The sequence below is a fragment of the Syngnathus leptorhynchus genome, chromosome 13 (genome assembly GCF_054491065.1).
Source record: "Syngnathus leptorhynchus isolate UIUO chromosome 13, UIUO_Slep, whole genome shotgun sequence".
NCBI classification, from domain to species: Eukaryota; Metazoa; Chordata; class Actinopteri; order Syngnathiformes; family Syngnathidae; genus Syngnathus; species Syngnathus leptorhynchus.
This window is the reverse complement of record NC_141207.1, coordinates 5,756,578-5,783,430: the sequence shown is the minus strand read 5'-3', so window position 1 is coordinate 5,783,430 and position 26,853 is coordinate 5,756,578. Positions and strand designations below refer to the sequence as shown.

Genomic DNA, 26,853 nt, shown 5'->3' with positions numbered 1-26,853 from the left:
GTTCAAGCGCCTCGTCCTATTCTATCTACTCTTTGGTGTTTATGACTTTTTACCACGTCTGTGCTATGTGTGCAAATGTTACATCTGACATGATGGAGCATTTGTGTTTCCTGTTTTCTTTCTGAGCATCTGTGCGGTGTTGTTGTTCCTCATCGCTGCACTGTGTGGTTTTAACACCAGATGTCTCTCCTGGCTTTATTAATCCACATTATTCATAAAGGTCAGGATATAATATGGCAAATGTAAGTTCAAAAGGATTGTTATCATTTTAATGCTGCAGCTCATGTTACCCTTTTATACTTTGGCTTTATGGTTTTATTGAATAGAAATTTACCCAAAGCAAAATTGACTGTAATGACCTTTTTTTAACATTATCTACCTTAGTCATATTACATTCATAAATAAAATGTTTTGATATTAATGTGCAATGTTAACCGAATGTGTTGACTGTGATTGTCGTTTACAGGGGCGTTCCAAAATTAATGATTTAAAAAAAACATGTTTTAAACCACAAAAATGAACTGATAATCTAAAAAAAAAATTCCCTAACATTTTGACCATCTCATGCAGGGAATTGCTCCATTGGGTTTTGTATGCATATACTGTATATATTCATGTTTACTGTTCATTTTTTGTTTATTATTTTTGCATGTTGCAGTATATCATTTGGTTTTACGCGTAGTGTATTTCCCTCCTCTATATACAAAATTTGATAGCTTCTCTTAAAAAAAAAAAAAAAAATCTGTTTTCACTTGAAAACTAGGTTGACATTTTGAAGTAAACTACTGAAATAAATTCAAATGCACCTGCTTAATATTCATGCACATAACTCATATTGGAAAAGCTGATCAAGGACAGGAGAACCATCAATATTTCTGTGAACTATATTATACGCTGCTGTGTTCTCAACTAAGTGAATGGTCAACATTTTTGGAGTAGGGACCCTTGGGGAAACCCCGCCCCTAAACCGACATCCAATCACCTTGTAATATGCAAATGAGCTACTCTTAAAGATGACTTAGGAGCGCCAACCGTGACAGACCGTAAAGAAATTTCACTCCGCGTGTATACGACGCCACGACATTTCTATTTTAGAACTTGGATATCGATCCTCCAATACTACAAAAGACACCTCACAGGACCAACGTTTTAATAATATGGGAAAAGAAAATATATGTTTTTTCACTGCTTGGATACTTTTGGGAAAAATCTTTGCCACTTTTTGTTCGGACCCTGAACTCACCACCAGCGCAGTCTTTGGTAAGAGCGACAAAACGAGGAATTTTAATTGCCCTTTTCAAAATACCAAAATATTATATCCACATAATTCATTAAATCTCCGATATGTTGCTTAATTGATTGATTGATTTAATGTGTGTGAGAGTAACTTCATTCAAATCTTGGAAAATAGACGCTTGCAGGTCTGCAAAGCATTTTGCACAGCCAACTCCATATGTGCATTAAGTGAAGCCTGCTTCTGGGAAATTGGATGCGGGGGGGGGGGGGGGGGCGGAGATAATAATCATAAGGGAGAACACATACACGCACATCTATTTAGTTCAATTCTATCTTTTAAAAATTAGGATGATGTAGAACCTGTTAAGGCTGAAAAAAAAAGCTACAATATGTGTTTAAAGTCATAAATAAGATGTTTTCACTTCAAATCTATTCAAATTACGTTTATTTAACTTCTTTGGAAAACTGATTGGATCTTTTTGAGTTTTGTTCAAAATTGTCTCCAGGAATAAGAACATTTAAATCCGTTAGATTAATTTCACATTTCTGCGCGGTAGGTGTGCTTTAAATGCAAAAGGGGGCGACATCGTCTTGGTTATCTACACCAACCTGTAAAGCTAATTGCAAAAAAAAAAAAAAAGGGATTTCCAAATGGGAAGTTTCTATTATTTAATGGAAATATATTTGATTTTAGTTGTGTTGCAAAAATGCCCCCCCCAAAAAAAAGTAGAAAATATGAAAAGACCGTATTATTAATGCACCGTGTGGAACTTTTGCGTCCCTGTGACCTCTCACGTAAATATCCGTGCGCATGTGTGTGTTGCAACAGTGAACAGCAGCATCACCCCCACCTCCACCTCCCCGCCCGCCGCCACCACCGCCGAATGGCTCAGCAACTACACAGACATCGTATCCAAGTTCTCCCTGCGTACAGCCGACATTCCAGATGACGACATGTGCTACATTGTGGCCGGGAGGCCCGACACCATCCGGGAGTGCGAGTTCAATGCGCAGACGCAGACGTTTGTCATCATCCACGGCTGGACGGTACGTACGCATTCTCACACACACACACAAAAAAACACCTCTTGACCCCGACATGTGGAATGAGGTCGTATTTGGAATGCCGCCTGACTAGATGGATTGCTGTTTGAAAAGGTCTGTCAGGATACCCATCCATTTTCCATCTTGCTTATCCTCATTATGGGGTGAGCTGGAGGCCATTCCAGATCATTTGGGGAAGAAGGCGGAGTACATTCTGGATTGCAGTTGTTTGCAAATAAATGATTTATACCTCACAGGTAACAGGCATGTTTGAGAGCTGGGTGCCCAAACTGGTGTCGGCCCTGTACGAGCGTGTCCCAAACGCGAATGTGATTGTGGTGGACTGGTTGTCGCGTGCCAACCAGCACTACCCGACCTCCGCCGCCTACACCAAACTGGTGGGACGAGACGTGGCCAAGTTTGTCACCTGGATACAAGTGAGTTTTCCGGTGTCAGATTTCTTCATTCCTTTCATTTCCGATGATATTCCAAACAACGCAAAGGGCCAGTTATTCGTTTGAAATCCTCACGAAACAACATATTAAGTAAGACACTGAGCATGGTTGTTATTGTGACCCCTTCAGAAAGAGCTCCAGCTCCCCTGGGACAGGATCCACCTACTGGGTTACAGTCTCGGGGCGCACGTGGCCGGGATTGCCGGGGACCTCACTGACCACAAGATCAGCAGGATCACAGGTAAACTCAAAACATCCATCACAACTCATTCATATTAATATTCATCAGTTCAATATACTCCATTTTTAACTAGTGTAACATTTGTCGTACATTTGATTTCTGTGATTCTCGGTTTATCGCTACAGGGAGCCCGCCGATGCACTTTTGAGTTTTCATTTATTAAATAACTGAACAACTAAACGTAAAAAAAAAACACTCACGCAGTTTCTGCTGTCAACCACAGCTCACACTCACGGGCTAAAAGAAAGCAATCATTTTTCTTGCATACCAGTAAAACATAATCTGTTGGCTATAACATTCCAAGTCTGTAAATGTATGCACATGCCCTATTAGTGCCAGCCAGTGGGCCCAATCCTTCATTTGCCAGTTGATCCAGCTTTAAAACCTCTGACCCGCTTATCGTAATTGTCCATTTCTCTACACTTAAGTGCTTCTCCGGACTCAAAAACAGGTCAATGTTGTCTATTTAACATGACAATGTGCACATTTCAGGACTGGATCCCGCCGGTCCCACATTCGAGCACGCCGACGACCAGAACACGCTGTCTAGAGACGACGCCCAGTTTGTGGACGTCCTGCATACTAACACTCGAGGCTCGCCGGGCTACAGTATCGGCATCCAGAAACCCGTCGGCCACATTGACATCTACCCCAACGGAGGCACCTTCCAACCGGGCTGCGACATCCAGAACACCCTGAGGGGGATTGCGCTGGGAGGCATCAAGGGCCTGCAAAGTATGTACTCTGGATTAAAACCATAAGCTTCTTTATGGTTTAACTTGCAAAGTGCAATATTGACATTTTGAAGCAACATTCTTGTAATATAGTTCCAGCTGTTGAATCAACGAAACGCCGCTTAGTCTTCCAATAAAAACAATGTCGCAAAACATTTTATCGCACCGACCGTTTGCCCTCTGGTGTCAACATAAAGAATTACAGTACTGATTTGCTACTTTGCTCTCTTAACTGTAAAGTATTAAGCAAACAGTAGAAAGTGATATCTAGAGGTAGCTGTTCTCACGGGCGTCTAGTCGGATTGTATACAAAATGTACGCTCAGACGAAATCGGATTAGATTTTGGAGTCACGTGATAAGGCTTTTGTTTTGTTTTTTTGCGTTAACTCCACTAAACTTCAAGAACCAGACTGTAAGTTATGCTTATGTCTGAAACAGTTTTTTTCAACTATTTTTTTCTAAGCTGTTCACCATTTCCTATTACACACTACTGCCACCTAGAGGACGGGAGTCAGACATCTGCTTGCGAATGTTATATCACTCATCTAGAAGAGATTTTTGTCTGATCCCAAAACATTTTATGATCATTTTAAACTCTTTGAACCACATCAACCTTTAAAATAGGGTCAGATCTAGGTCATCTGTACTTTGGTGCCAACGTTTGCGTTTGTGTTATGTGCAGACATGGACCAACTAGTCAAGTGTTCCCACGAGCGCTCCATCCACCTGTTCATCGACTCGCTCCTCAACACGCAGCAGCAGAGCATGGCCTTCCGCTGCACCTCGCGTGAGGCTTTCAACAAGGGCCTATGCCTCAGCTGCCGCAAGAACCGCTGCAACAAAATCGGCTATAACATCAACAAGATCCGCATGACGCGTAGTACCAAGATGTATCTCAAGACTCGGGGAATGATGCCATACAAAGGTAAACATCAGGAAAGCGTGCTTCCATTTTTGGCCTATATTATAATTTATTATTAGTGCAACTTGTCTTTTCTATGTCTTTTTAGTTTTCCACTACCAAGTGAAGATGCACCTGTTCAGCCAGGAAAGCCTGACTTTCAATGAGCAGCCCATCAAAATTTCCCTGTATGGAACCCACGGAGAGAAACAAGACATCCCATTTGTCCTGTACGTATGTTACACTCGACGACGTCACCTTTGACCTTACCTAACCCCGCCTTCCCCTATCTCGCAGGCCCGTCATGAACGGCAACAGCACGCTGTCCTTCCTCATCACCACCGACGTGGACATCGGCGACCTGATGATCGTCAAGTTACGCTGGGAGAAAGACGCTATCATCAGCTGGTCGGACTGGTGGGGCAGTAGCAAGTTTAACATCCGAAAGTTACGAATCAAGTCGGGGGAGACCCAGTCTAAGTAAGTCGGGCATCCGACAATTATTGAGTCAAGCGATCTGAGGGTTCATTTATTCGCTTTAATTATTATGAATATTTGAATTGCAGGGTCATCTTCAGCGCAAAGGAAGGAGAGTTCACCGATCTGGTCCGAGGAGGAGAAGATGCCGTTTTTGTCAAGTCCAAAGAAGACAACATGAGTCGTAAAGAGAAGCTGTAAGTTTTTGATCGTCGTGTTCTCTCAATGAAATGTTCTAAAGTCCTGTTTGCACACGCACGAGGTATTGCACAAACTATTGTAGAACACAACATGTTGTTCTTTCCACCGCAAACTTGTTGTTGACCAACTGAAGAATTAATTGCACACGAAATTCATTGACAAAATTCTCAATGGATGATTGATTACCAATGAATTGATTAGAATGCCAATTGTAAATTTGAAGTAAGAAAATATGGTCTTCTTTCTTCTGCAGGATGCACAAGTTGAAGACACAGGGCAGTCTGTTTGGTCAGATTGATGCTTGAAGATGCAGTTGAACACACACACACACACACACACACAGACACACACACAACACACAACACACATTGACATCCTGCACCTCATCAAGCTGAACGTGCACAGCCAAAGAAGGACAAAACTTGCATGGGAATTGGCAATCTTACCGTATGCAAAATGACTCTGGACCTTGAAAAAAAAAAAAGTTACATGAGTGATGATGTAGTCACATTTTAAATTTGTACACGTTTTCTTCTCAATCATTTGTGTATGCTTACCTTATGTCGTTTATACACTTACTGTGCCTGTATGAGCTTTGATGATTTCAGTAATTCAGGGTGACCAGGCATCATTTAGGCACGTTTGTAGTGTTTATCCTTAAAAAAAAAAAAGCAAAACCATCATTTTCTTTTGTCTCTTTGCCTAACTACTAACCGCCAACAATCGACAGGGACCAAAGAGTTATTGACTATCTACTGAATCACATATAAATGACATTTAAAAAAAAAAAGTTTTATATTTGGAATTCTGAATTGTATTCATTTGATTCGTTTTGGTTATTGTATCACAGGTCACTTTAAAACATCTTTGTCTTCTTCCATGCAGATTTTTTTTTCTTATTATTATGCTCAGTTTGAGATTGCAGCCTTACTTTCAAAGGCCAAACATGTTACATGATTGCTGCAAATAAAAATAAACACGCAAGCCGCTGGAGTTTGTGATGGACCATCCAGCACCGTAGCCATAATACATCTCAAGAATACACCATATTGTATTTATTGAATGTACATTTATATATTTGTATATTAAGCTGTAATATATTTTGTCGTGCTTTCGTTGTTTGTATTTTTATAAGAAGCCGTTCTGTGATTATTCTCGAATGTCCCAGCTCTTTGAATGAGGGGGTCAGACGGTTCTTCAATTTCTGCTGTTGAGCCCATTTATCAACTGATTTGCAGTGCACTGTATTAAGAAAGAGCCCGAGATGGTTTAATAAAGATGAAAAATGACATATTCTGATTGCTGATGCTGCTTTTAGGATACACGCTAAGTTCTGAGGTTTGCAGGACCCAAATTGTTGATTCAAAAATTACAATTATTTTCATTTATTCTGAGAGGGATATGAATTGTTTTCAGGAAAAATAGAGCCAGTTAAATATTTCACAGAAAAACTTCCATTTCATATTTTGTTACATATTAGCATTTTTTATAGCATTTTTTTGTTATTTAATTGATTTAGGTGAAGTAGTTGTTTGATGTTTTTTTGTTTTTCAAAAACAAAATACTCAGTGGAGAAACGATTAATGACATATACCGAAAACAATTTGTTTTTGTGTTTGCACTGCTCTTGTTCTGAGTACCTAATATAGTGTCCAGAGAGAGTAGTCATTTTAGTCATGGGTGTAACATTCCTCGAAATAACCAAAGTAGTTCTAGGAAATATGCAATATCAAATCCAGGACATTTTGTTGTCTCCAACTTTGAATTGATTACTGTTGTTATTTCAACACTGTAGAAGCATTTTGTTTTTGAGATCCCACTTTTTTTTTTTATCCATTCCCAGGGTTGGGAAAAGCGAGGGGGGGGGGGGGCACAGATTTTCGAGGAATTTATTTTTATAAGTTCACAGAAGGATTCATGCAAGACAGCTGCAGCAACATAATGTTTAGTCCAGCAGAAAAGGTTTTGAAGGCACACTCAGTGAAGAGATAGCCAACAGTCCCCTCCAAAAGTATTGGAACAGCACCGTCTATTTCTTTGTATTTGTTACATACTGAAAACATTTTGGTGTCAAAACACAAGAGGAATATTAGACCTAAAGTTCACAAGTCCAGCTTTCATTTTATTTATTCGGCCTCCTCTGCTGTGAGCAAACACAGTTCAATCTTTTCAACCATGACCTCATCCTTCTTGTGTTGGCATCCGATGTCTCTTATGAGTGTGTAGCTGGCATGCTGGTATTTCTAGTGGGCAATGTGTTCTGTACTTTTGGTACTTTGGAAACAGATAAAACTAGAGCAGTATGTCACCACACCATAAAAAGCAATCCCAGTTGCTGGGTTTTGATCATTCGCAACAAGATGCCTGGAGTGTTTGCACAAACATTTGATTTTGAAATCATAGATCATTGTTTAGGTTTATTTAACGTCAGAGTCAAACCACTTTTTTTTGCATTATGTTGCATGGCAACAGCAGGAGATATAAGGACAAAGGGGCCCCTTGTGTTTCGCCTCACAGTCGGTGTCCTGGAATGTCAATTGGCCATAGGTGACTGCTGACACAATAGTATGTCCTTAGCATGCCGCAACTTTAATTAACCTCCCAATGTAAGAGAGAAACCAATTCCGACCACCACATAGCATGTTTGTTTTTTGTTTGGGAGATAAATGCAGTTTGGAAAAGAAGAAGGTGATTGAGCCAGAGTTTGCTTATCTCTTCTGGATCTATTGCTTCCAATAAAATGTGCCTTTATTACGTTGAAAGAAACCAAGCCTTTAGAGTCCCGAAAGCATTCCAATAGGTCAAGTGGGTATAGTGATTTCCTGAGATAATACTACTGCATTATTATGAATTATGAATACTATACATTTGTATACCGATGAGAAATCCTGTTAATCCCTTTTAGTCACGTATGTAACCGGCAAAAGATAATTCTTTTTATTCCCTCAAAGTAAAATAAATAACATAACAATAAAGTTAAGAGTTAGTTAGATAGATGCCATAAAAAAACTATTTCAAGTGAAATACAGGACTACGGTGGCCGAGAAGTAATGTCTATTTTGCAAACTCTTTCACTGTGTGCCCTCAGGTGTTAAAACAAAGTCTGAGTTTGTCATCATGTTGACGACTGGGATTTTAATGCACTCCCACTCCAGCGTAATGATTGACTTTACAACAACGGTATGTTTCCATTCTCCGCCCTGAGTTTGACAGCCAATGGGGCGGCTCAGGTTCTATTTAAGACGCACACTCGGTTCAAGGTGGTTCACATGCCTGCGCACTGCGCGCAACACGACGCACAAAGCGGGATTATTCCATTTGCAAACACAAGAAAAACAACTAAACCAAATCCTAGGATTTATTCAAGCTTCTGCATCTTCCGACGCGGTTGAAGACATTTTCTGAACAAAGCTGTCAAAGCAATGAAAGCCTGGAGAGTTGGCTTACTTTGCTTAGTGGTCTTGAACGCAACAGTTCGTTATGTGACTTCTTTGGAGCAAGAACTGGCCGATTCTATTTTGGGTGAGTTGCCAAAAGAGAACCAGCCCCCCCCCAACCCCATTAGTCTATATTTACGTGTGAAAAGTTAGAGTGACGTAGTTTGAGCTCCAACAATTGACATGCTAACTTAATAGACATGTATGTGATACGTTTGGGGTCATTCGAGAGCAAAAAAAGTGGGGAAACGTCAAAGCGACAATGAATGGCGATGCCTTCAGTGTACTGCTACTTGTGTGGGAATTTAAACAATTACAGTTTTCTGTGTTTGCAACCTCATAAATATGAGGGTCCTTGGATTCACACACACACACACACCCCACCCCCACCCCACCACACACACACACACACACACACACACACACACACACACACACACACACACACACACACACACACACACACACACACACACACACACACACACAGAGTTGAGTCAGCTAACTCCTCAGAAACCTTTAGAAGCTGCTTCTGGTTTCCATGGAGAGCAGTCTGACAGCGTGAAGTCAAGTCTTAAGGGGCCACGAGGGGCGAGCCTCTCCAGCCAGAACATGAGCTCATCCACCCCAAAAAAAAAAAACACTTAAGGCTAAACTTTCCTCTCCATTCAGGTAAATTCCTGGATCCCATCAAAGACTTGTCTGAGCAGAAGTATGACGCCAATGAAACGGTGGCCAAATTCTCCCTACGCAGACCCTCCCACCCAGAAGATGACCTATGCTACATCCTACCCGGCCAAGCTGACTCGCTGGCGGCCTGTGCCTTCAACAGCACCGCCAAAACCTTCCTCATCATCCACGGATGGACGGTAAACCACTTCACACGCTTCCACGAGTTAAGACTTGTCCCCTGGTTGTAAATTTGCTTCGGGCAGTTTAACAAAAAGTACGCGTCGACTCAATATGCAAATCCGCTAGTGCCGAAGCGTAACAAATACTTTTCAACTCGTGAAATAGTTGTGTTTATTAATCATGATTTTGTAATTTTCCCCATCATTACCTTCCCCAGTTGAGCGGCATGTTTGAAAGCTGGGTGGCTAAGTTGGTGTCGGCACTGTACGAGCGAGAGCAGCTGGCCAACGTCATCGTGGTGGACTGGCTCAGTACGGCCCAGAACCACTATGTGGTGGCAGCCCAGAACACCAAGGCGGTGGGGCAGGAGGTGGCACGCTTCATTGACTGGATTGAGGTCAGCGAGAGCATCTATTCATCCATCCATTTTCTATGGAACTGGGGCGTCATTTTGAGCTTTTATTGAATAACTGTGAATATTTGTTTTAATTCTGGGCCATTTTACAGGAAACCACCAACATTCCTCTTGACAACCTGCATCTGATTGGCTACAGCCTCGGCGCTCATGTGGCAGGCTTTGCGGGGAGCCATGCGACCAACAAAGTTGGAAGAATAACAGGTAAAAGACAAAAAAGAACATCGTGTACTATCAAAGCGTCAAAGTCGTTTATGACACACCCCCTTCTCCGTCTGCAGGTTTGGACCCGGCCGGGCCCGACTTTGAGGGCGAGCACGCCCACCGGCGCCTCTCCCCGGATGACGCCGGCTTCGTAGACGTCCTCCACACCTTCACCCGAGGCTCTCTGGGTCTTAGCATCGGCATCCAGCAGCCCGTGGGCCACGTGGACATCTACCCAAACGGAGGCAGCTTTCAGCCAGGCTGCAACTTAAGAGGCGCTTTGGAGAAGATTGCCAAATTTGGGATATTTGGTATGAAATATTATTTCCAAGTATGAACAAAGTCCATTTTTTTGGAATACAGTAGTCCCTTTACATGTTTTGATGTTTATATTGATTACATAAACTAAAGGGGGTCACATGTACACGATTAGTCCAAACGAAAACAATCCAGCCAGCTTGCTAGTTACTAACCGGTCTTAGCCGTGAACATTGTTACCGTCGCTCACACAATGACCCCATTCACAGAAGGCTGAACAGAAGCAGAGGGGGCCCGAAACGTTGCTAAAATGAGTCTTTGTCCAAATATGCCGCTCTTGATCTTCTTGGCTCGAGATTTAGTTTGCTCAATGAATTTTTCAACGTGTTATTCTTTCCGCAGCCATCACCGACGCTGTCAAGTGCGAGCACGAGCGTTCCATCCACCTCTTCATTGACTCGCTGCTGAACGAGGAGGAAGCGGCCAAGGCCTACCGTTGCAGCAGCAACGACAGGTTCGACCGCGGAATGTGCCTCAACTGCCGCAAAAACCGTTGCAACACGGTGGGCTACGACATTAGCAAGGTCCGCAAGGTGCGCAACGTACAGTTGTACACCAAAACCAGAGCCACCATGCCCTTCAGAGGTGAGCACTTAGCAAAAGATATTAAAATAATCAAAACCAAACAACACACTTCACAGTCACACACAGTACTAGTATCGGTACTTGGTATCGGTATCAGTGACGACTCAAAAACATTTTGTCCATCGCACTAAACAAGCTATATTGGACTGAAGGGCAGGAGTGTGGTCAAAATGGAATGGTGACCGTGGTCTTCCTTGTCCAGTTTATCACTACCAGCTGAAGATCCACTTTTCCAGTAAGGTGAACCGCTCGGAGATGGAGCCCTCACTGACCGTGTCGCTTTTCGGAACCAAAGGAGAGGTGGACGACCTGCAGCTTAAGTTGTGAGTAAATTCACGGTTGAACGTTTATGACCTACTACGGTAAACACGAAGCGCTCACTCAACGGTTCTGTCTGACAGGAAGGAGAAAATATCAGCAAATAGAACGCATTCCTTCTTACTGGTGACCGAGAAGGACATCGGTGAGCTGTTGATGTTGACGTTCAAGTGGGAGGAGTCAAACGGCTGGTCGGCTTCCAGTATGTTGAAGATGGTTTCCTCCTGGTGGTCCGGTGACTCCGACAGCGCCAACATGGAGGTGCATAAAATTCGTATTCGGGCTGGAGAGACGCAGCAAAAGTAAGTTTCTAGAAGTTTGGGATATTCTGCTTTTTGCAGAGTGCATGATGATTAACTACAATATGTTCTCCAGGGTTGTATTTTGCGTCAAAGATCCCGATTCTACCAACTTAACGCAAGAGCTTACCTTTGTCAAATGTAAGGACGCGTGGCGAGCGGATCCAAAACGCACGGCCAAAAGGTAAATCAACTTTTCCCACCTGCTTTTACCTCCACAAAATTAATCACAATGTCAAGGATTGGACAATAAAAATATCTTTATCTGTAGAATCACCTTGGAGGCTCACTGACCCTGCAGAGAAAACATCCTTCACTACCCCGTGCGTCCTTTTGCACTTAGTCAATAATTTATTTGATGTCTCACAATACAAAAAAAAAAAAAAGCCTCGCTCTGACTTGTATATAGCAGTATATCCTTTTTTTTTTTTTTATTGAAACATCACATATGTTAATACTGTAAACTGTCGGTTTGGTTTTTGAGTAATTAATCAATGTATCATTAGTGCCGAAAGAGATAGACTAATGTTACCTTCCCAAAGAGACAGGGATGTTTTTATTTGTATTATTTTTTGTTGTTGTTATCAAGGTGTTCTACGCAATAGCGTCTCGATGTACTGTACGACATATACTGTATGTAACCTAACAAAGCATTCACCACTGTGGCCCCTGCATGGGGGACTGGATCAGTGTGCCTTAAACCCAACAAAGCGCTTTGTTGCCGTGTGTGCATTTTATGGGTGCTTTATTATTGTTATGACTTGCAAAGAGATGTTACTATACTGTCTTTCTACTCAGTTACACCTCTGTGCAATGAAATATTACTCGGCCGGTACCTCAACAAACACCTGATGTTGTTTTAATGTTGTTGTTTTTAATGCGGGATAATAATGCTTGGTAATATATGTGTTTTTACATTATTTGTGTGTGACCACAAGAGATCGGTACGGTAATCATTGTGACTTTATTTTCCATCTCAAAAACACGTGCACATATTCTGTTTTTGCACTGACTGCATGGGTGGGGCATTTTTAAACCATGTACAGGCGGGATTTGATGTAAATAAGCGATAATTGACTTGTCTTGACTTGTATAAAGCACTGGCTTGGGTTTTATCTGTTGTCCTTGTACATAATGTAAATATGTGGTGTTATAATGTGTATATTTAATAAACAACACATGAGAGGTCACCTTGTCCTCATGTTTTTTGATAAAGAAGTGGAAATTGTTGTTAATTTACTTTATAATAATCTGTGCTTGTCCTTGCACAGGTTTTCAGCAATTATCTTCAAGCTTATTTTAAAAATAAAGCAACTCATTTTCTAGGTACTCTTGTAGATGTACTTTTCAAGGACAGAATATTCATTTTGACAAACATTTTGGGGTCATATGAGGTGAAGTATTTGGGCCAAAGGACACGACCGTGCCAGTGTTGTACCAGTATAAGCGATGTGATGGAAACCTGGACTCCCATCAGAGCGCAGCATTAGCACTCTGGTTCAAAGACAACGACACGGTGATGGAATGGAGGGAAAGTTCGCTTGGACTTTTCAGGGCTCTCTAAAATGGCCACCCGCATCTGTTGGGTATGCAAAGGCCCTTGGCAGTTGGCTGCAGTTGTCAGCTTTTTTTCCATAACACATGCTGTAACGTGAGAAGGCGGGCAATTCATCATCATGCATTGCCATAATATAGCCATGAAAAACAACACGGATGACCTAAAGTTACTGTGAAGACGGAATAGTTTATGGCCTATGACTGTTGCAGCTTTTTGAATTTAATTTTCTATTATCTGTGATAGGCTAGTTAGCTCTGAAAAGCTTATCTACAATTGATTGCTTTGGGCTCCACCCAATGACGCGCGAGTGTCTCGTTTGAATTATGGCGCGTCCTCGCTTGTGTGATGATTTCTTCCATTTCAGGTATATTGTAAGTGTTTGAGTAATACAGAACATGACAAATTCACATATTTGCGTATAACTTTTGAGTGCTTTGATCCGAATATAATCACGTGTTTTGAGTCAAATTTAATCACGTGTTTGGAGATGCTAGTAAAAAGTATCGCTAAGCTAACGTTAGCTTCTGACTGGCTAGCCGCTAACGGGTTGTGTTTATATGTAAATAAATTGCAAATGTCAGTTAATTCATTTAATGTCATTATAATATTTCACAATTTCAATTATTCAGTATTTTGTGGTGTAACTAAAGCAGCGTTTCCAAGGAAGTTTCTTGAAATGAAATTCTAGATATTTCTTGACATGAAATGCCAGATAAATAATTCAATTTGTTTGATACATTTTCAGGGTCAATCAGTCCAGGTTTCTGGTATTCAGAGTTTGACCACAAAGGCAGACAGTGCAGCTCATGACTGTAGACAGGGCCAGGATAGCCAACAAGATGGCCCACCAGTGAGCCTATGGACACACAAATCCAAATACTGCTGTTTGTGAGAGATCAAGAACCCCAGCACCAAAAACAAAACCCGAAAGTAATTCGCACAAAACTTAGAAAATGAGTCAGCAAACAATTATAGTGAAAGTATAGGTGGGTTTCCATAAGAGAGGGTTATTTCCCCATCTCGAGCAAAAGGGCTCATTGAGGTGCTCTTAAACCCGGATGAGCATTCCAGATTTGTCACGCTGTCAAGAAGATCCAAAATCGCTACCTCGCACTCAAACATCTAAAGAGAGATTAATTAAAGGATATTTAGCTGAAATGTTGACCTGAGAAACACAAACTTTTAGCAAACATTTGCTTCCGTTTCTCGTCAAACCATTTCTGCCAAAATCTCTGGATGACCCCCCCCAATATAATAGAAAGTCTTATTCAGCTATATTGTGCCACTTTTGAAGCTCAACTTTCATAATACCTTCATCCACTCTCCCAGGTCTTCAAATTCATCAAGGTTGAGGAAGGAGTTCTTCAACCTGGCGATGGGGCCGTCTGCATCCAGTAAGCGACAAACGTGGAATTTGTCGCAGTAGCCTTGATTGCCCATGCATGGTGACCCGCCCACCAGGGGCAAAGCCTTTTTCTGGAATTGACGGGACAACACGGAGGAGGTGGTGCTTGCGCATGTCTCCGGCTCGCCTGCCATTGGAAATGCAATTGGATAAACATACAGGTAAAGCAGATTTAACCACGGTTCACCAAATAATTCTGTTATTTCCTCTGAGTTAGCTTAATGGAAAACAGCAAAGCCCAAAGGGGGCTTCTATGCAAATTGACACAAGCAGTAAGTATAGGAGTGTAAACAGATTTCTTTCGGGCAGAGGGGCATTGAGGTTACCGGGCTGCTGGCAGCACATGTGGCATTTCTGCTTCTTGGAATCACCCGGACAATCGCACTGCTCCAGGTTGTGTTTCACACATACAGACTCGGCACAGACCTGCAAAAAAATAAATCCCAGTAAACAAACGCACAACTTTTGTTGGAGTTGAGTACTGATTTACTTTTTCAGTCTCACCCCATTGATGCAGACACGAGTTTCTTGACTGCAGAGGGTGAGGTTTTCTTTTGGACTTGGATCGGGGCACAGTGCTGAGTGACCTGAACAAGTGCTCTCCTTCTGACAGTCCGTCTCTTCGTCACAGGTTTGAAGTTCGGACTTGAAGCTGCACTCCTGACTGCAGCAAAGGCCTTGAGTGGGACTAAAAAACAGGAGGCACATGACAGCTGCACAGATGCTACAAAGCAGGTATCATTTTTTTTTATGTCTAGTGAAAAGCTCACTACAATTAAAATATTTTTTTTAATTGCTTGTATTTTCTTAAATGTACCTGCATACTTTGCCAGGCTTTAGGCGACACTGAACCCCTACTCGTTCTTTTGTGCTGTAGCAGCAGAGGTCCGTGTAATTGTGTCCCACATCACACTCCTCGCCTTCCTCCACTATCTGGTTACCGCATATGGGCGTATCACTGACTGGCCACAGGGGAAGCGCACGTGTAAATACTGTGACAATCCAGAGATAATTATTTATAGTGACTCACGCTTGGATATGCGAACACGTGCTCACCCACAAAGCAATCGTCCTTCTTGAGACGCAGCAGATTGTTAATGTGTTGGACGCTGCAGGTGGATAGTTTGTCGTTGTTTTCACGCACTTTGTCCGTGGCCTCGGGATACATCAGGTAGCGGCCATTTCCGCCCGAGGAGCCCAGGCTGCCACAATTAGAGCCTTCATCGTGCTATTAAGATACATACAGTAGAGTAGATTTAGTTTCAATGCACAAATTAACAAATTAGTTATTAAAAAAAAAAAATCGAACATCTGCACTTGGGTCCAACGACGAGGCGCTCTAAAGCTGCCTAAAGCTTGAGGTGCAGGCATAGCTAGCTAGCTAGTTAGCGGCACATTGCAATCGTGCCATTGAACGCCATGGAGCCGTTATCACGTAAGGAGTCAAGATTGCTGTAGAATGCGATGATGACCTTGGAGGAGCAGGAGAATGAGAAATTTGTATAAGAAATGAATTGCTAATGCAATAGATACACAAAATAATAGTAGTTTTTGTGAAAATGTAGAAATTAGACCAACATTTAAAAATTCAAATAAATTGTCTAGTTTTAATTGAAAAGGAAATAAATGGAATAATATATTAGTCTTCTATATCAGTATGAAACGTGTTAATCAAAGTCTTTACATTTAAAATGAGATCTTCTCAGTTGGGTGTTTCCTCATTCCACGTCCATTGTAATCATGCTCACGGAAGAGGCCAATTAAAGACGGAAACTGCGCTGTAATCTACTTGTAACCGCACTTCCTTTGAGTTCAACAATTTGCTCCATTTGGGAATTGGCTACAAAACAGCGGGAGCCTTCCTAAAATCTCTTTTTAAGTCTTCCATTGTGTATATTTGAAAAAGATGCACGGCAATCTGTGGATGGATGGATGGAAGGTTCCGTGTAAATAAAATGAAAGTTGAAAGGAGATGGGACATAAACAAGGCTAATAGCTGTTTGGATTTCATTCCTATGACACAGTGACTCATGCGCATCCACGGTCCAGGAAGTAACGATTCAAGGTTGGCGTAGTAGAACTAATCAGCTCAGGAGTACCTCTGCGAGATTCTTTTTTTTTTTTTCTCCATGGAAATGCGCTAAAAGGGAGGCCCTGGGTGAAAAGACGTATTTGGCAGAGTGAAAAGGCTTGTGGCTGTTTGCAGTTATAACACATAGGAGTGTATACACATGCAACCGGTGGGTGCACATAGGCTGTGTTTTGTCATGGTGATTTTTGCTGGCGATGGCAGCACCGAAAAGGAATTCGCTAAAGCTGGTAAACATGCTTATCGTTCAGCACAAAGACACGTATGGAGAAAAGTCTGCTTTTTGTGAGAAAGGAGGCGGCACTGAGGCTTTTCCGACATTTTGTTACTTGGGCGTTTGGCGCCATGTAGTGGACAAGAATCATTTTGTACGCTGCGTCGGTATCGTAAGACCGAAAGGCGACTGACCGGAGCTCCGAGACTGTGTCCGAGTTCGTGAGCGAGGGTCAACTGGACGTGTCGAGGAGGAAGGAACTGTCCGTAGTTCTGAATCGTGACCAGACCCGTGTTCAGGGTGGAAGGGCGGCCGTTACTAAGGGTGGTGTACTGCGAACAGATTCCTCCCCAGTTACCTGGACACAAGAAGGAAATAACTGCTTTGAGTGTTGTACAATGAGGTGATTTTTCAAAATTGGACTTCATTTCAAATTGTTTGACGGCTTTGAGGTCAAGGTCAGTCTCTCAAGTTCTTCCATATTATGCTTGTCGCCGCATGGGACACAGTCACGGTTCCAACCAAAGTGTCTCCAAAAAGCTTTTGTCCATCAAGTGGACACTTCATGGACTTGAACTTGACAAGTCCCAACAGGACCACCGTACTGTACACACATGCCATTGACAAGGTTGCATAACTAACCTTGTGTTACTGGAAATACAGTCAACCATCAATGCCTTTGCTTGCTCTGTTTATCAGTCTAAGCGGCCAGAAACGACAGTCAACATGTACACCTCAGCCCCCTCCTACCCCACCTTTGGGTTTACGTAACACTCCTAAAAGGGGCAGCGGTGTGTTTACCAACAGATGGTCATCACATGAATGCAACGAGGATGCGTGACGTCATTCAGAGGACTCGCTGTCCAGAAAGCGATTGGTCAAAGGGGGCACCTATGAGAGGGCCGACTGATTGTGGGCGACATTGTGCTTCAAGGTTTTTGCGGAGACGGCACGTGTCTGGAAACAATGAAGGCACCAATCTGTGAAGCTGTCTTGACTTCCTGGATCAGAGCGTCCCTGATTATACGACTTTCCCAGCATCTGTTTTAAAACATTCAAATGTGTTTGAAGCAGGTGGGATGGCTCCAACTAAGAAGAGAAAAATATGGTGGATTTTAACATAATAGTCAGCGGGTCTGGAATTGGCACAATAGTTAGCTAGCTTTGGCTATTTTGATTCAGAAACAGTTTTTGAGTTTGACCTTTTCCTCCGTATACCGTCAAGGTCCTTCATGCTGGACATTTTAAGTGGGCGCTGAGCACCCCTAAAGGTCAGCTCCTGCAATTGCCCTGGGCGCCTCCTTCAATTCGTCCATCTGCCATGTGCGGTGTAGGTTATTTTTTTTATTTTTTTTGCTTTTATGTAACACATTTTACGTAATCTGACCTGTGGAATCCCTAATTTGGGGGGAAAGGGAAGTGTGTTTGTCTGTTAAAGATATTGCCATTTCAGAGAAATAGGAGTTCACCAGGTGTCATTGGGAACTGTGGGAACCAGCTGCGGGCATCTGGATCTCCCATTAGCATGTTTGTGTGGGTGCCATTGTGATTGCTCACCCCCTCCCCCATTCAAAAAACAATGACCGCAGAGGCGCCAAAAAGGAAGCAGCCAATGATTCTTCTCGGAAGTTTAATCAATACACAATAATAGGCGGCCTCGCTCGTGCTCACAGTTAGAAGGCAAAAAATGACTAATCTGGAATTCTACTATGCTTTTCATCAAAAGTGTCCCCCCCCACCTTATATCCCCCCCACGCCCACTTCATTCAAGGAGCTGCGATTCCTAGAAGGAGTCCTGAAAGGCATCCGTTGTGGATTTTGGCAGGTTGACCGCATGAGAACATACGCCTTTTTTGTTCCCTTCTCCTTCTCGTCTTGGCCACAGAAAAGTCAAGGCTCCTATTATTAGCCTCGTGGATAAACACACGACAACAACAACAAGTGCATGTATGGAGGAATGTGAGGCAACTTCAGGAAACATTTCAGCGCTAATAAAACACGACTCTTCTCTTGAGGCACATAAAATGTTTTCACATTGTTCGGTACAAACAAGCTAACAATGGTGCATGGGCTTTCCCCACCTCTAAAGTTCAATGACCTCTGCATTTAAGTAAGGTATTCTTCATTGTGAAGTACGTATGGCTTTCTGATCGAGGCAGGATTTATTTTGTACAATGGATTAGAATTTTTTTTGGGTTCATTTGGACTCGCTTGACCATGTGATGATAAGACGGATAGTTACCCAAAAGCACACAAGTTTCAATGTCAAGGTTGTGCAGATTAGTTTTTCCAAGTAAGACTTTATTTGGGCTTTGGGAAGGAGACAAATAAAAAAAATTCAAAGACATATTTATCCTTCCAGTTGATTTAGGGGAACAAATAGGACACAAGGATATTTTTCTTTTGAGTCTTGCATCCAGTCATTTTCTCTGGCCCCTTGCCTGCGAGAGGCAACGATGAAAGGTTCGACAGATTATTCTCGCTTAACCGGTCGGTGTCTGGGTAACTTGTAGAGAGCAGTTTGGAGATAATTGGCCCTCTTTCGAAGGTCGAGCTGACCTGCTGCTAAGAACGGGACGGCCTTCACCCTAACTGGGAACGCGCCGTCACTCTTTCTAGAAACAAAGATTACTGCTTGAGCCTTCCATGACAGTTAAATTCTCTCTAGCAAAGAAATAAAGCTATTCCGAATATTGCTCTCAGTTTTAAGCAAAGATGGAATTTGGCTGTGTTTATATAGGAGTCGTGTGTTCGATCGATGGGGGGGGGGGTTGTGCGTGTGTGTGCGTCGATCGCACCCCGCTGTTGGTGCAATGGCGTCTCCGAGGAACACCAGTACCAGCAATAAACTGGTGGAACTGGGTTAAGAGAGATACCGATTGGGTCGTCTGAGATCGAATGCGATAGAGAACTCATGGAGTAGTCACGTGGTGCTGAGAAGTCACAACAACCTCTTTGGCCACAAATTTGCGCTCCTCACGTGAGACGTCACCATGGCGATCACACCGAATGGAATGTAGCCTCTAAGACGTCTGGGGGTGGTGTGTTCGGGTGTCAAAGGTTCATTGGTGCCTAATCACATGTCAGAGTGGCAGCCTGCACTCACACCCCCCCAGGTTAGCCAATCAAGAGCTGCGGAAGACGAACAAGCAGGAAGAATCCTCTTATCGACACAATTGCCGCAATTCTCTAACTTCTTCCTGCATGACAATTAAACCGCATGAGAAGCCTGCAGAATGTCAACTTTCATTTAAAACTAGTCTTTTCACCCAAAGTAAAATATGTAAAATATTTTATTTAAATTTCCATGAATGGATTTAATTATTTTGTCTTTATTATTTTATAGTATATTGTCAAACAAGAAAACCGAATTTTCTATTTGATTAATAATTAAGATGATTAAAAAACATTTTTTTAAATGTAATCTCTCAAGTCCTAATTTCAATCTTGCATTGGATGTTATAAAATTTTAAAAGTAGACGGAATAGTTTATCTTGTCTTTGTAAGTAGTAGTTTTAGTCACAGCAGTTTATTGTTATTTATTGGCCCACTAGAATTCACCCGGCAACAGTGTTGAGGCATTTTCATATGTAAATAAGAAAAGCCTTCCTGATTGAGGAGTTCACTCACGTTTTGTTGTTGGTCCCTACAACCAAAACACGAATGAATGAAGAATTCTGGCACCTCTGTGAATTTCTTACAGCTTCTTTGTCAATGCAACAAAACACAAGTGTAAATCTACACCTCATAAAACCACAAGCTATGCTACTTAACAGATACATATAGGTTCCATCAGACACTCCTACTTTCTGCTTTGTGCACATGACCTAAGAAGTCATATAGGCAATAAATCAGCAGGGCACCATGCAGAGATTCAAACACTGATGCAGAGCAGGCAAATATTATTTCACCTTTCAAGTCAAATATCTTGGTGAGAGAGTGGACTGGACACACAAATATCCAATTTCTGTTTGCTGCTTTTATTTCGATTGGAATTTTAATACCCCGGTATTGAGTAAAAACATATTTGTCATTGATTTCAATCTGACAAGACAGTTATGTGATTATAGATTTAAATTAGGATGATCTGTGTTGCAACTCACCGGCCTTGCCCTCCCAGGCGAGTCCCAACACTCCGCTGTAGTCTCGGTTGGTTAGCAGGTACGACAGGCAGAAGTTGCCCCAGTTGTTTTCTGAGTAAAGACTCAACAGTTTCTCCGGGCCGATGTAGAGAGGAGTCAGAGGATCTGATTTGTTCTCCTTCGTCATGACCTAAGCAGGATAGCAAATGTTTAATAGGATGGAATATTTTCTTCCTGGTGAGTCACATGGTGTTAATGCAGCATCTTTGGTTTGCACGGTTCTTTTGTAGCTTCTTACAGTGAGGGATTTGACTTTAAAGTTGATCAGCTTGATTCCATCGAACTTCACTTTGTCATATATGTCATTAACCGCTCGCATGTACGAGGCAACCTGGGAACAAACCACACAGTTATGTGAGGTCAAAACGTGAAACACACTCACGTGGGACCGTCCGAATGTATATACTGGTGGGAGATGCACACTCCCCAAAAAAAAAAAAAAGAAAGAACGTTGAACCTGCGGGGAAATTTTCCTTGACTGTAAATATTGACACCCTGGAAACAGGAGATGAAAGCAAGCCAGCAGCGATCGACAACCTTTTGTCTATTTACGCCTCTAGATCAAGTCACGGGATCGCTTACAATGTATTTTGATAGTCCACCTTGCAAGATTCTGGCAGGGATCCAGGGACAACACCGTCTGTGTGTTTAATTGCTTGGTGTGGAAAGAATGTTAAGGAGGTCAATGGAAGAGATGCAAGAATAGACAACAGAGGGACAGGGAGGTTTTGGTGACGAAAGACAGTGTTGTTTGTTTGCTACATAGCATAAGTAAAACTTTACCGACTGAATTTGGATTCAGAAGTTTGTACGCAACCGATTTTGACAAAATGTCATCATTCTGTATGACTGAAGGATGACTTGGGTTGAAATGAGATGAGCCACTTCCATTTCTAGGGAAGTAACTTGGCTGTGTTCACACCCACAACGGCGCAGTGCTTGCTAATGTACGAAGAGCTTGCTTCCAGGCAAGTTTTTAACTCGGCTAAGAACAAAGCGTACGACTGTCACCTGAGCCACAACTGCCTCCACCGACCCAAACTTGTTGAAGTAGCGGTGGTCAGCGGTGAGATGCAACAGGCAGCAAGTTTTAGCTTCGTCCGGCGTTCTCCTCGCACGGTTCGCTGCTGCCTCCTGTGGGACGCCGAGAGCGAGGGTCACACAAGTTGAACCCCTCTTTGGGAAAAACATCTGCTAAGACCATTCCACAATGTCCAGTGACTGGAAATGATCTATGCAGCCACGCATAGAAAAAAATGGAAACGTGTAAATGTTCCGGAAGCCATTGTTGAAAAAGGTACATGCGGGATACCCCACTAGTTGATGAACAATACGCTGGTTACCCTTTGGGAATTTTAATTAGTTGACCATGTTGACATCAGTCCACTGACATTTTCCCAAACAATCAAAGTTCTGGCGTACATTGGTCAAAGCCAGCTGCATTACTCTCATACAAAGTATTCGTCAGAAACTTTCCTATGGAGCGAGGTCCATTTTCACTTTTACTAAAGGTCAAACTTTCCTTTATTGCCATCACCAGTAATTTTCTGTGGTGGATTTTCACAGATTTTGGTTGATATTATGGTGTACGTGTCTACGAAGGTCATAGGTGAGGATTTTTCTACCTGATCAACGGGTTTGAGGCTTTGGGCCAGCGTCTTTAGATATCCGGTACCACAAAATCCAGAATCCAGTCCATTTCCTCTAGTGGGTAAAACTACATAAAACAAACGTAAATGTCATCAGGATGCAAACATAATTTCACTTTCACCAGTGCACGTTTCATTGTTAAGAGTCATCAGAATTACAGAGGCTATAAAAAGTTTACACACCCCTGGATCAAATTCCAGGCTTTTGTGATATATATAATAAAAAGTGACTCATAACCTGTAAAACTCAAATGAAAGAAAAAAGCAATTATTTTGAAAGAGGAAGTTGTCCACTCCACAAAAATAGGAATCGACTGAAGGAAGCTGGATATGAAATAAACATATAACGTTCCGTTTAGACCAAGGTCAACTTATCCAAATGCTCCTGCATCCTGAAGTCATAAAAGTTATCAATGCTTTGGCCAAGTACAACCAAGAATTGTCGGAAGAGGGCTTGTGTGAGTGACTATAGATCCAGATCTGACTGGAAATGAACACGGAGACAAGCTTCTTCCTTGTACACATTGTACCCAAGCCATTAAACGTACAGGAAGTGTCGAGTTAATGCTGTTGTTACATTAAATACTGCAAGTGTTTTCCAACCATTATTGAGCCAAATTGGATATTTTACATTCGGAAAAAAAAATCTCATGTTTTAATCCATTCAAGCAAATCAAGTCAAACACTCACAAAAAAAATAGACAGTTTAGAAAAATATGTCTTCCCAGAGGGCTGTCTGGTCAAGTTGGGTGATGGATTTGATTTCATTGGAACAGATTAGCAACACATTTCCCAATGCACGTCTGCTTTGTTCACATGGGAGTCATTGCATTCGTACGCCTTTCTAAATCATCTTGCACAAGCCAAGTCAGGCTAGAAACTACACAATAGTGTACAAGGACTGCGCCATCTCTTGCAGCATTCAGTCAAGACAAATAGCTCCAAATTCCTGTCGATGCTATTGAGTCACATGACCTCAAATCACTTTCACATGTTGACTGCAGTAGGACAAGAGAGGCCATGTTTTGTCAATTCACCGGTGACCTATGAGAACTTCAAGATGGGAGCCGCCACACACACACATGGACGATAGAGAGGCAACAATTAGTTTGATACTGGAAGGTATTTTCTGACTAATCTGCTATACTCATGTTTTCTCACTTGCACTTGGCTTCCAAAACCTCAGTGATACATTTTTGGATTTGTTTGCAATCGAGATTTACTGTAGAGGGACTGTATGCGGTGTGATTAAAACCCAAATGGACATACTTAGTCTCTGAAGAACTGTGCTTTCCAAGAATTCCACAAATACAACATCTCGGTATCTTAAGCTACACTGATCGCATACGCATTTTGCAACACCAACAAGAGTTCAGCCATGGTTGACGGTCATATATCGCAAATCATTGGCTTGTCAAAAAGGACTAGAGTTATAAAGAATCAAAGAGGTGCAAATGATTTATAGGCAGTTGCAGCCAATAATTAACAGCTTTGGCTCAACCACATCCAAATTTAGGCTCGAGAGAATGACAGACTCAGCAGAAAGTGAGGCCAAAGGAATCAGGCTGCCCCATGACAGGAATATGGCTACGCTGTTATTAAAATGTTTATGTTAATCTCTAAAGGGATTCATAAATAGTCAAGCATTCATAGAGGTCCAATAGTTTAATATACTTTATACATGTAGTATGCAAATTCCACACAGGAAGGCCAAAGTCGAGATTCAAACCACAAACCTCAGAACTGTGAGGCAGAACCGCCCATCCACCGTGCTGCTTATGCTTCATTAGTTAAATCTCTATTTGCGACTATCTGACATCACCCATCTCGGGGGAGACCACGTCCTAAAGGCCTTTGTTATTCCCAGACGGCATTCACAGAATTTGGGAATACACGTCACACTCGAGAACTAATTCCCTCGTGTCCAAATATCAACTTGGAATCGAAACATCTCGGACTGGATTGTTTTGCCTTTCCTGAGAGATAACAACCTGTGGATGAAAGTGCCGGATGTTGTCATTTTGTCAAAGGTTTTGTCTGAGAGGATATGAAGCAAGACCACGCGTGCTTCCATTCAAACATGTTGGGAATTCGGCCATGCTTTCTTGGAAAAAACAACATCTCAGACAAAAGACATGCAAAGTAAAACACATGTGCTTGATGATGGCAGGCATGTGGCCATCATGTAAAAGCTACTCCCATTTTTTGTGGTTTCCTTCTCAAACCCCTCCTCCTCTTCAGTATCACACCATTTTCATTTTACAGGGCTCCTCGCTCCCTCCTGCCATGAGATTAATCTGATTTCATGACCTCAAGTTAACCAGCCCATTCTGGAGTTTAAGCTTGCTGCCAAGATGGATGCAAATCTAATTCTGAAGGAGAGTTAGTGTAGCGTGGAATTTTTTTTTTCACAGGGAGCAACACAATGAAACATAAAATTTCATTATTTACATTCTATTCAATCATGTAATGAAATTTTAGAAAGTATTAAAGTGGTATTTATCTTATTGAAAACACATTGCTGTTATCCGATCCGTATGTATAATTTTTCTCACCCATGTCATCCTCACGATAGATGATGGAGTGGTGGTCACTGACGTTGTATCTATGAGCCGCTTCCACGTGATAAATGACGTCGTCGGCGTGGATACTTCCTTCAAACTGACCCCGTAACACGGATCCATGACAGGCTGAGTCGTGTTCGCCTGAAAAGAGGGAATTGAAAGATACAGCAAGGTCAGCTCGATTCTCTTCCGTCCCACAGGAGCACCTTCACACACATATACACAACACACACAATTTACCCTCCAATGTTCCGGAATATAAGTGGGAGAGGTCGGCAGCTGTGGCTCCACGCTCGCTGACCACCTTGAAGTCACTGGAGAAGGTCCCGGCGTCTCGTCTCAGACGTAATCGGAAAGTTCTAAAAGATAAATAATCGCAAATTGCATTCTCACTGCAGTATTTTTTTTTTTTTTTTTTTTCATTTTTAGTCCAAACCTGTGAAAAGCAGTGAAGTCCAAATCCAGCATGTGTCGCTGAGATTGTGCCTCCCTACGGGCTCGCAGGTGTTTTTTGTGGAGGTCCTCCCTGTCGTATGATAGCCCCTCATAATGTTTAATGTACGGGCTGATGAAGCTCACGTCGCCTGGCAGAAAAAGAAATATTGCGCAATTTATTTCATCACCAGTTGCGCGCTATTTACACATACAACCCGCAACTGATGTTTAAATATGAGCACGTATTTGTATTTTTCCTCGGCAATTATGAAATCACTTGAACCAAATCACCGACTAGTTTTTGTTTGTACTGATGACTTAAATAAAAAAAATAAAAAAACGCAAACAAACATAGTACAAAAATACCCCCAGTACAAAAATAGAACAGCCAAAAAAAGGCAAGAGGCAATTTCCCACCCACATCCACTTCTGCCTTACACAAAAATGATGAGCAAAATACTGAATAAGTGCCACGAAGGGTCATAATCACATTTTAGTACTTTTATTTATATATTTTAATGACGCGTACGGAAGCACAGATGCCAGCTAATCTGACGTATTTGAAAGCGAAAGGCGTCAAGAAAACACAAATGTCACCAGCTGCTTTTGTATCGCGACCTTTGACATTCCTTAAAGTACAAGCCAACCGGACCGAGAGTAAGTCGCTCCACGTCGGGTGACAACACGCACGTGTGCTCACGTCAAGCTCTAAACAAGACCGCTCCTTCGCACACAAACACACTAATCTGTACATTCCTGCGACACACTACCTGTAATCCGCTCTTGACAGTCGACTAACAAAAGCAACAGGCAGCAAAGTTGAGCCCTCATGACGGCCTCATGAGATGATAGGTCACTTTGGCTCTCTTTTCATTCAGCTTCTTTCTCCTCTTGAGTCTCTTCTACCTCACGTCTCCTTATTCTCCTTTTTCATCCCTGAGCGGACTCGAACGCGTTTTGTGGAATGCGACTCGTCGGAGAGTTGAAGTCGTGCTTTGGAGAGGCGTATTCAGACACGCAGGTGTATTTTAAGAAAGATTCCCCAAACAGAAAATGTGATGGAGAGAAAAGTATTTGCA

General features: G+C 42.2%; 4 protein-coding genes across 5 annotated transcripts in view; 3 read left to right on the top strand and 1 right to left on the bottom strand.

The window, feature by feature from the left end:
* The first annotated feature begins 1,028 nt into the window (after positions 1-1,028).
* Positions 1,029-6,581, top strand: lpla (lipoprotein lipase a). Its single transcript, XM_085929149.1, has 10 exons — positions 1,029-1,260; positions 2,066-2,283; positions 2,538-2,717; positions 2,865-2,976; positions 3,469-3,711; positions 4,394-4,636; positions 4,722-4,842; positions 4,910-5,092; positions 5,179-5,286; positions 5,544-6,581. Exons 1-10 carry the CDS (start codon positions 1,158-1,160, stop codon positions 5,593-5,595), a joined length of 1,563 nt encoding a protein of 520 aa, XP_085785275.1. The 5' UTR covers positions 1,029-1,157; the 3' UTR covers positions 5,596-6,581.
* A 1,957-nt stretch (positions 6,582-8,538) lies between these two features.
* lpl2a (lipoprotein lipase 2 a) lies at positions 8,539-12,924 on the top strand. The gene is made up of 10 exons (XM_085929151.1): positions 8,539-8,812; positions 9,400-9,596; positions 9,797-9,976; positions 10,087-10,198; positions 10,276-10,509; positions 10,859-11,101; positions 11,304-11,424; positions 11,503-11,721; positions 11,795-11,902; positions 11,990-12,924. Exons 1-10 carry the CDS (start codon positions 8,713-8,715, stop codon positions 12,009-12,011), a joined length of 1,536 nt encoding a protein of 511 aa, XP_085785277.1. The 5' UTR covers positions 8,539-8,712; the 3' UTR covers positions 12,012-12,924.
* A 652-nt stretch (positions 12,925-13,576) lies between these two features.
* The window catches only part of LOC147047121 (tropomyosin alpha-1 chain), a 31,750-nt gene continuing 18,473 nt past the window's right edge, over positions 13,577-26,853 (top strand). For both annotated transcript variants that reach the window (XM_085928775.1, XM_085928777.1), the window contains exons 1-4: positions 13,577-13,640; positions 14,606-14,842; positions 15,313-15,416; positions 25,351-25,511. The gene's annotated coding sequence lies outside the window, so the exon portion shown is untranslated. The remainder of the gene's footprint in view (positions 13,641-14,605; positions 14,843-15,312; positions 15,417-25,350; positions 25,512-26,853) is intronic.
* LOC147047122 (disintegrin and metalloproteinase domain-containing protein 10) lies at positions 13,853-26,690 on the bottom strand. The gene is made up of 15 exons (XM_085928783.1): positions 26,545-26,690; positions 25,776-25,923; positions 25,580-25,698; positions 25,331-25,480; positions 22,752-22,843; positions 22,138-22,260; positions 21,365-21,457; positions 21,088-21,256; positions 17,179-17,342; positions 15,738-15,909; positions 15,499-15,643; positions 15,186-15,369; positions 15,008-15,107; positions 14,588-14,808; positions 13,853-14,132 (listed from the first exon to the last, which is right to left on the bottom strand). The coding sequence occupies exons 1-15, from the start codon at positions 26,603-26,605 to the stop codon at positions 14,028-14,030; spliced, it is 2,046 nt and encodes a 681-aa protein (XP_085784909.1). The 5' UTR covers positions 26,606-26,690; the 3' UTR covers positions 13,853-14,027.

Excerpts from the sequence above, each read along its gene's own strand:
- lpla (XM_085929149.1), top strand. The coding sequence starts at position 1,158 with ATGGGAAAAGAAAATATATGTTTTTTCACTGCTTGGATACTTTTGGGA. Across the intron at positions 1,261-2,065 it reads CACCACCAGCGCAGTCTTTG|TGAACAGCAGCATCACCCCC; the intron begins GTAAGAGCGACA and ends GTGTTGCAACAG. Across the intron at positions 3,712-4,393 it reads AGGCATCAAGGGCCTGCAAA|ACATGGACCAACTAGTCAAG; the intron begins GTATGTACTCTG and ends TGTTATGTGCAG.
- lpl2a (XM_085929151.1), top strand. The coding sequence starts at position 8,713 with ATGAAAGCCTGGAGAGTTGGCTTACTTTGCTTAGTGGTCTTGAACGCA. Across the intron at positions 9,977-10,086 it reads GCTTCATTGACTGGATTGAG|GAAACCACCAACATTCCTCT; the intron begins GTCAGCGAGAGC and ends GCCATTTTACAG. Across the intron at positions 11,903-11,989 it reads CCAAAACGCACGGCCAAAAG|AATCACCTTGGAGGCTCACT; the intron begins GTAAATCAACTT and ends CTTTATCTGTAG.
- LOC147047122 (XM_085928783.1), bottom strand. The coding sequence starts at position 26,605 with ATGAGGGCTCAACTTTGCTGCCTGTTGCTTTTGTTAGTCGACTGTCAA. Across the intron at positions 25,481-25,579 it reads ATATTCCGGAACATTGGAGG|GCGAACACGACTCAGCCTGT; the intron begins GTAAATTGTGTG and ends CCCTCTTTTCAG. Across the intron at positions 15,108-15,185 it reads CTCGTGTCTGCATCAATGGG|GTCTGTGCCGAGTCTGTATG; the intron begins GTGAGACTGAAA and ends ATTTTTTTGCAG.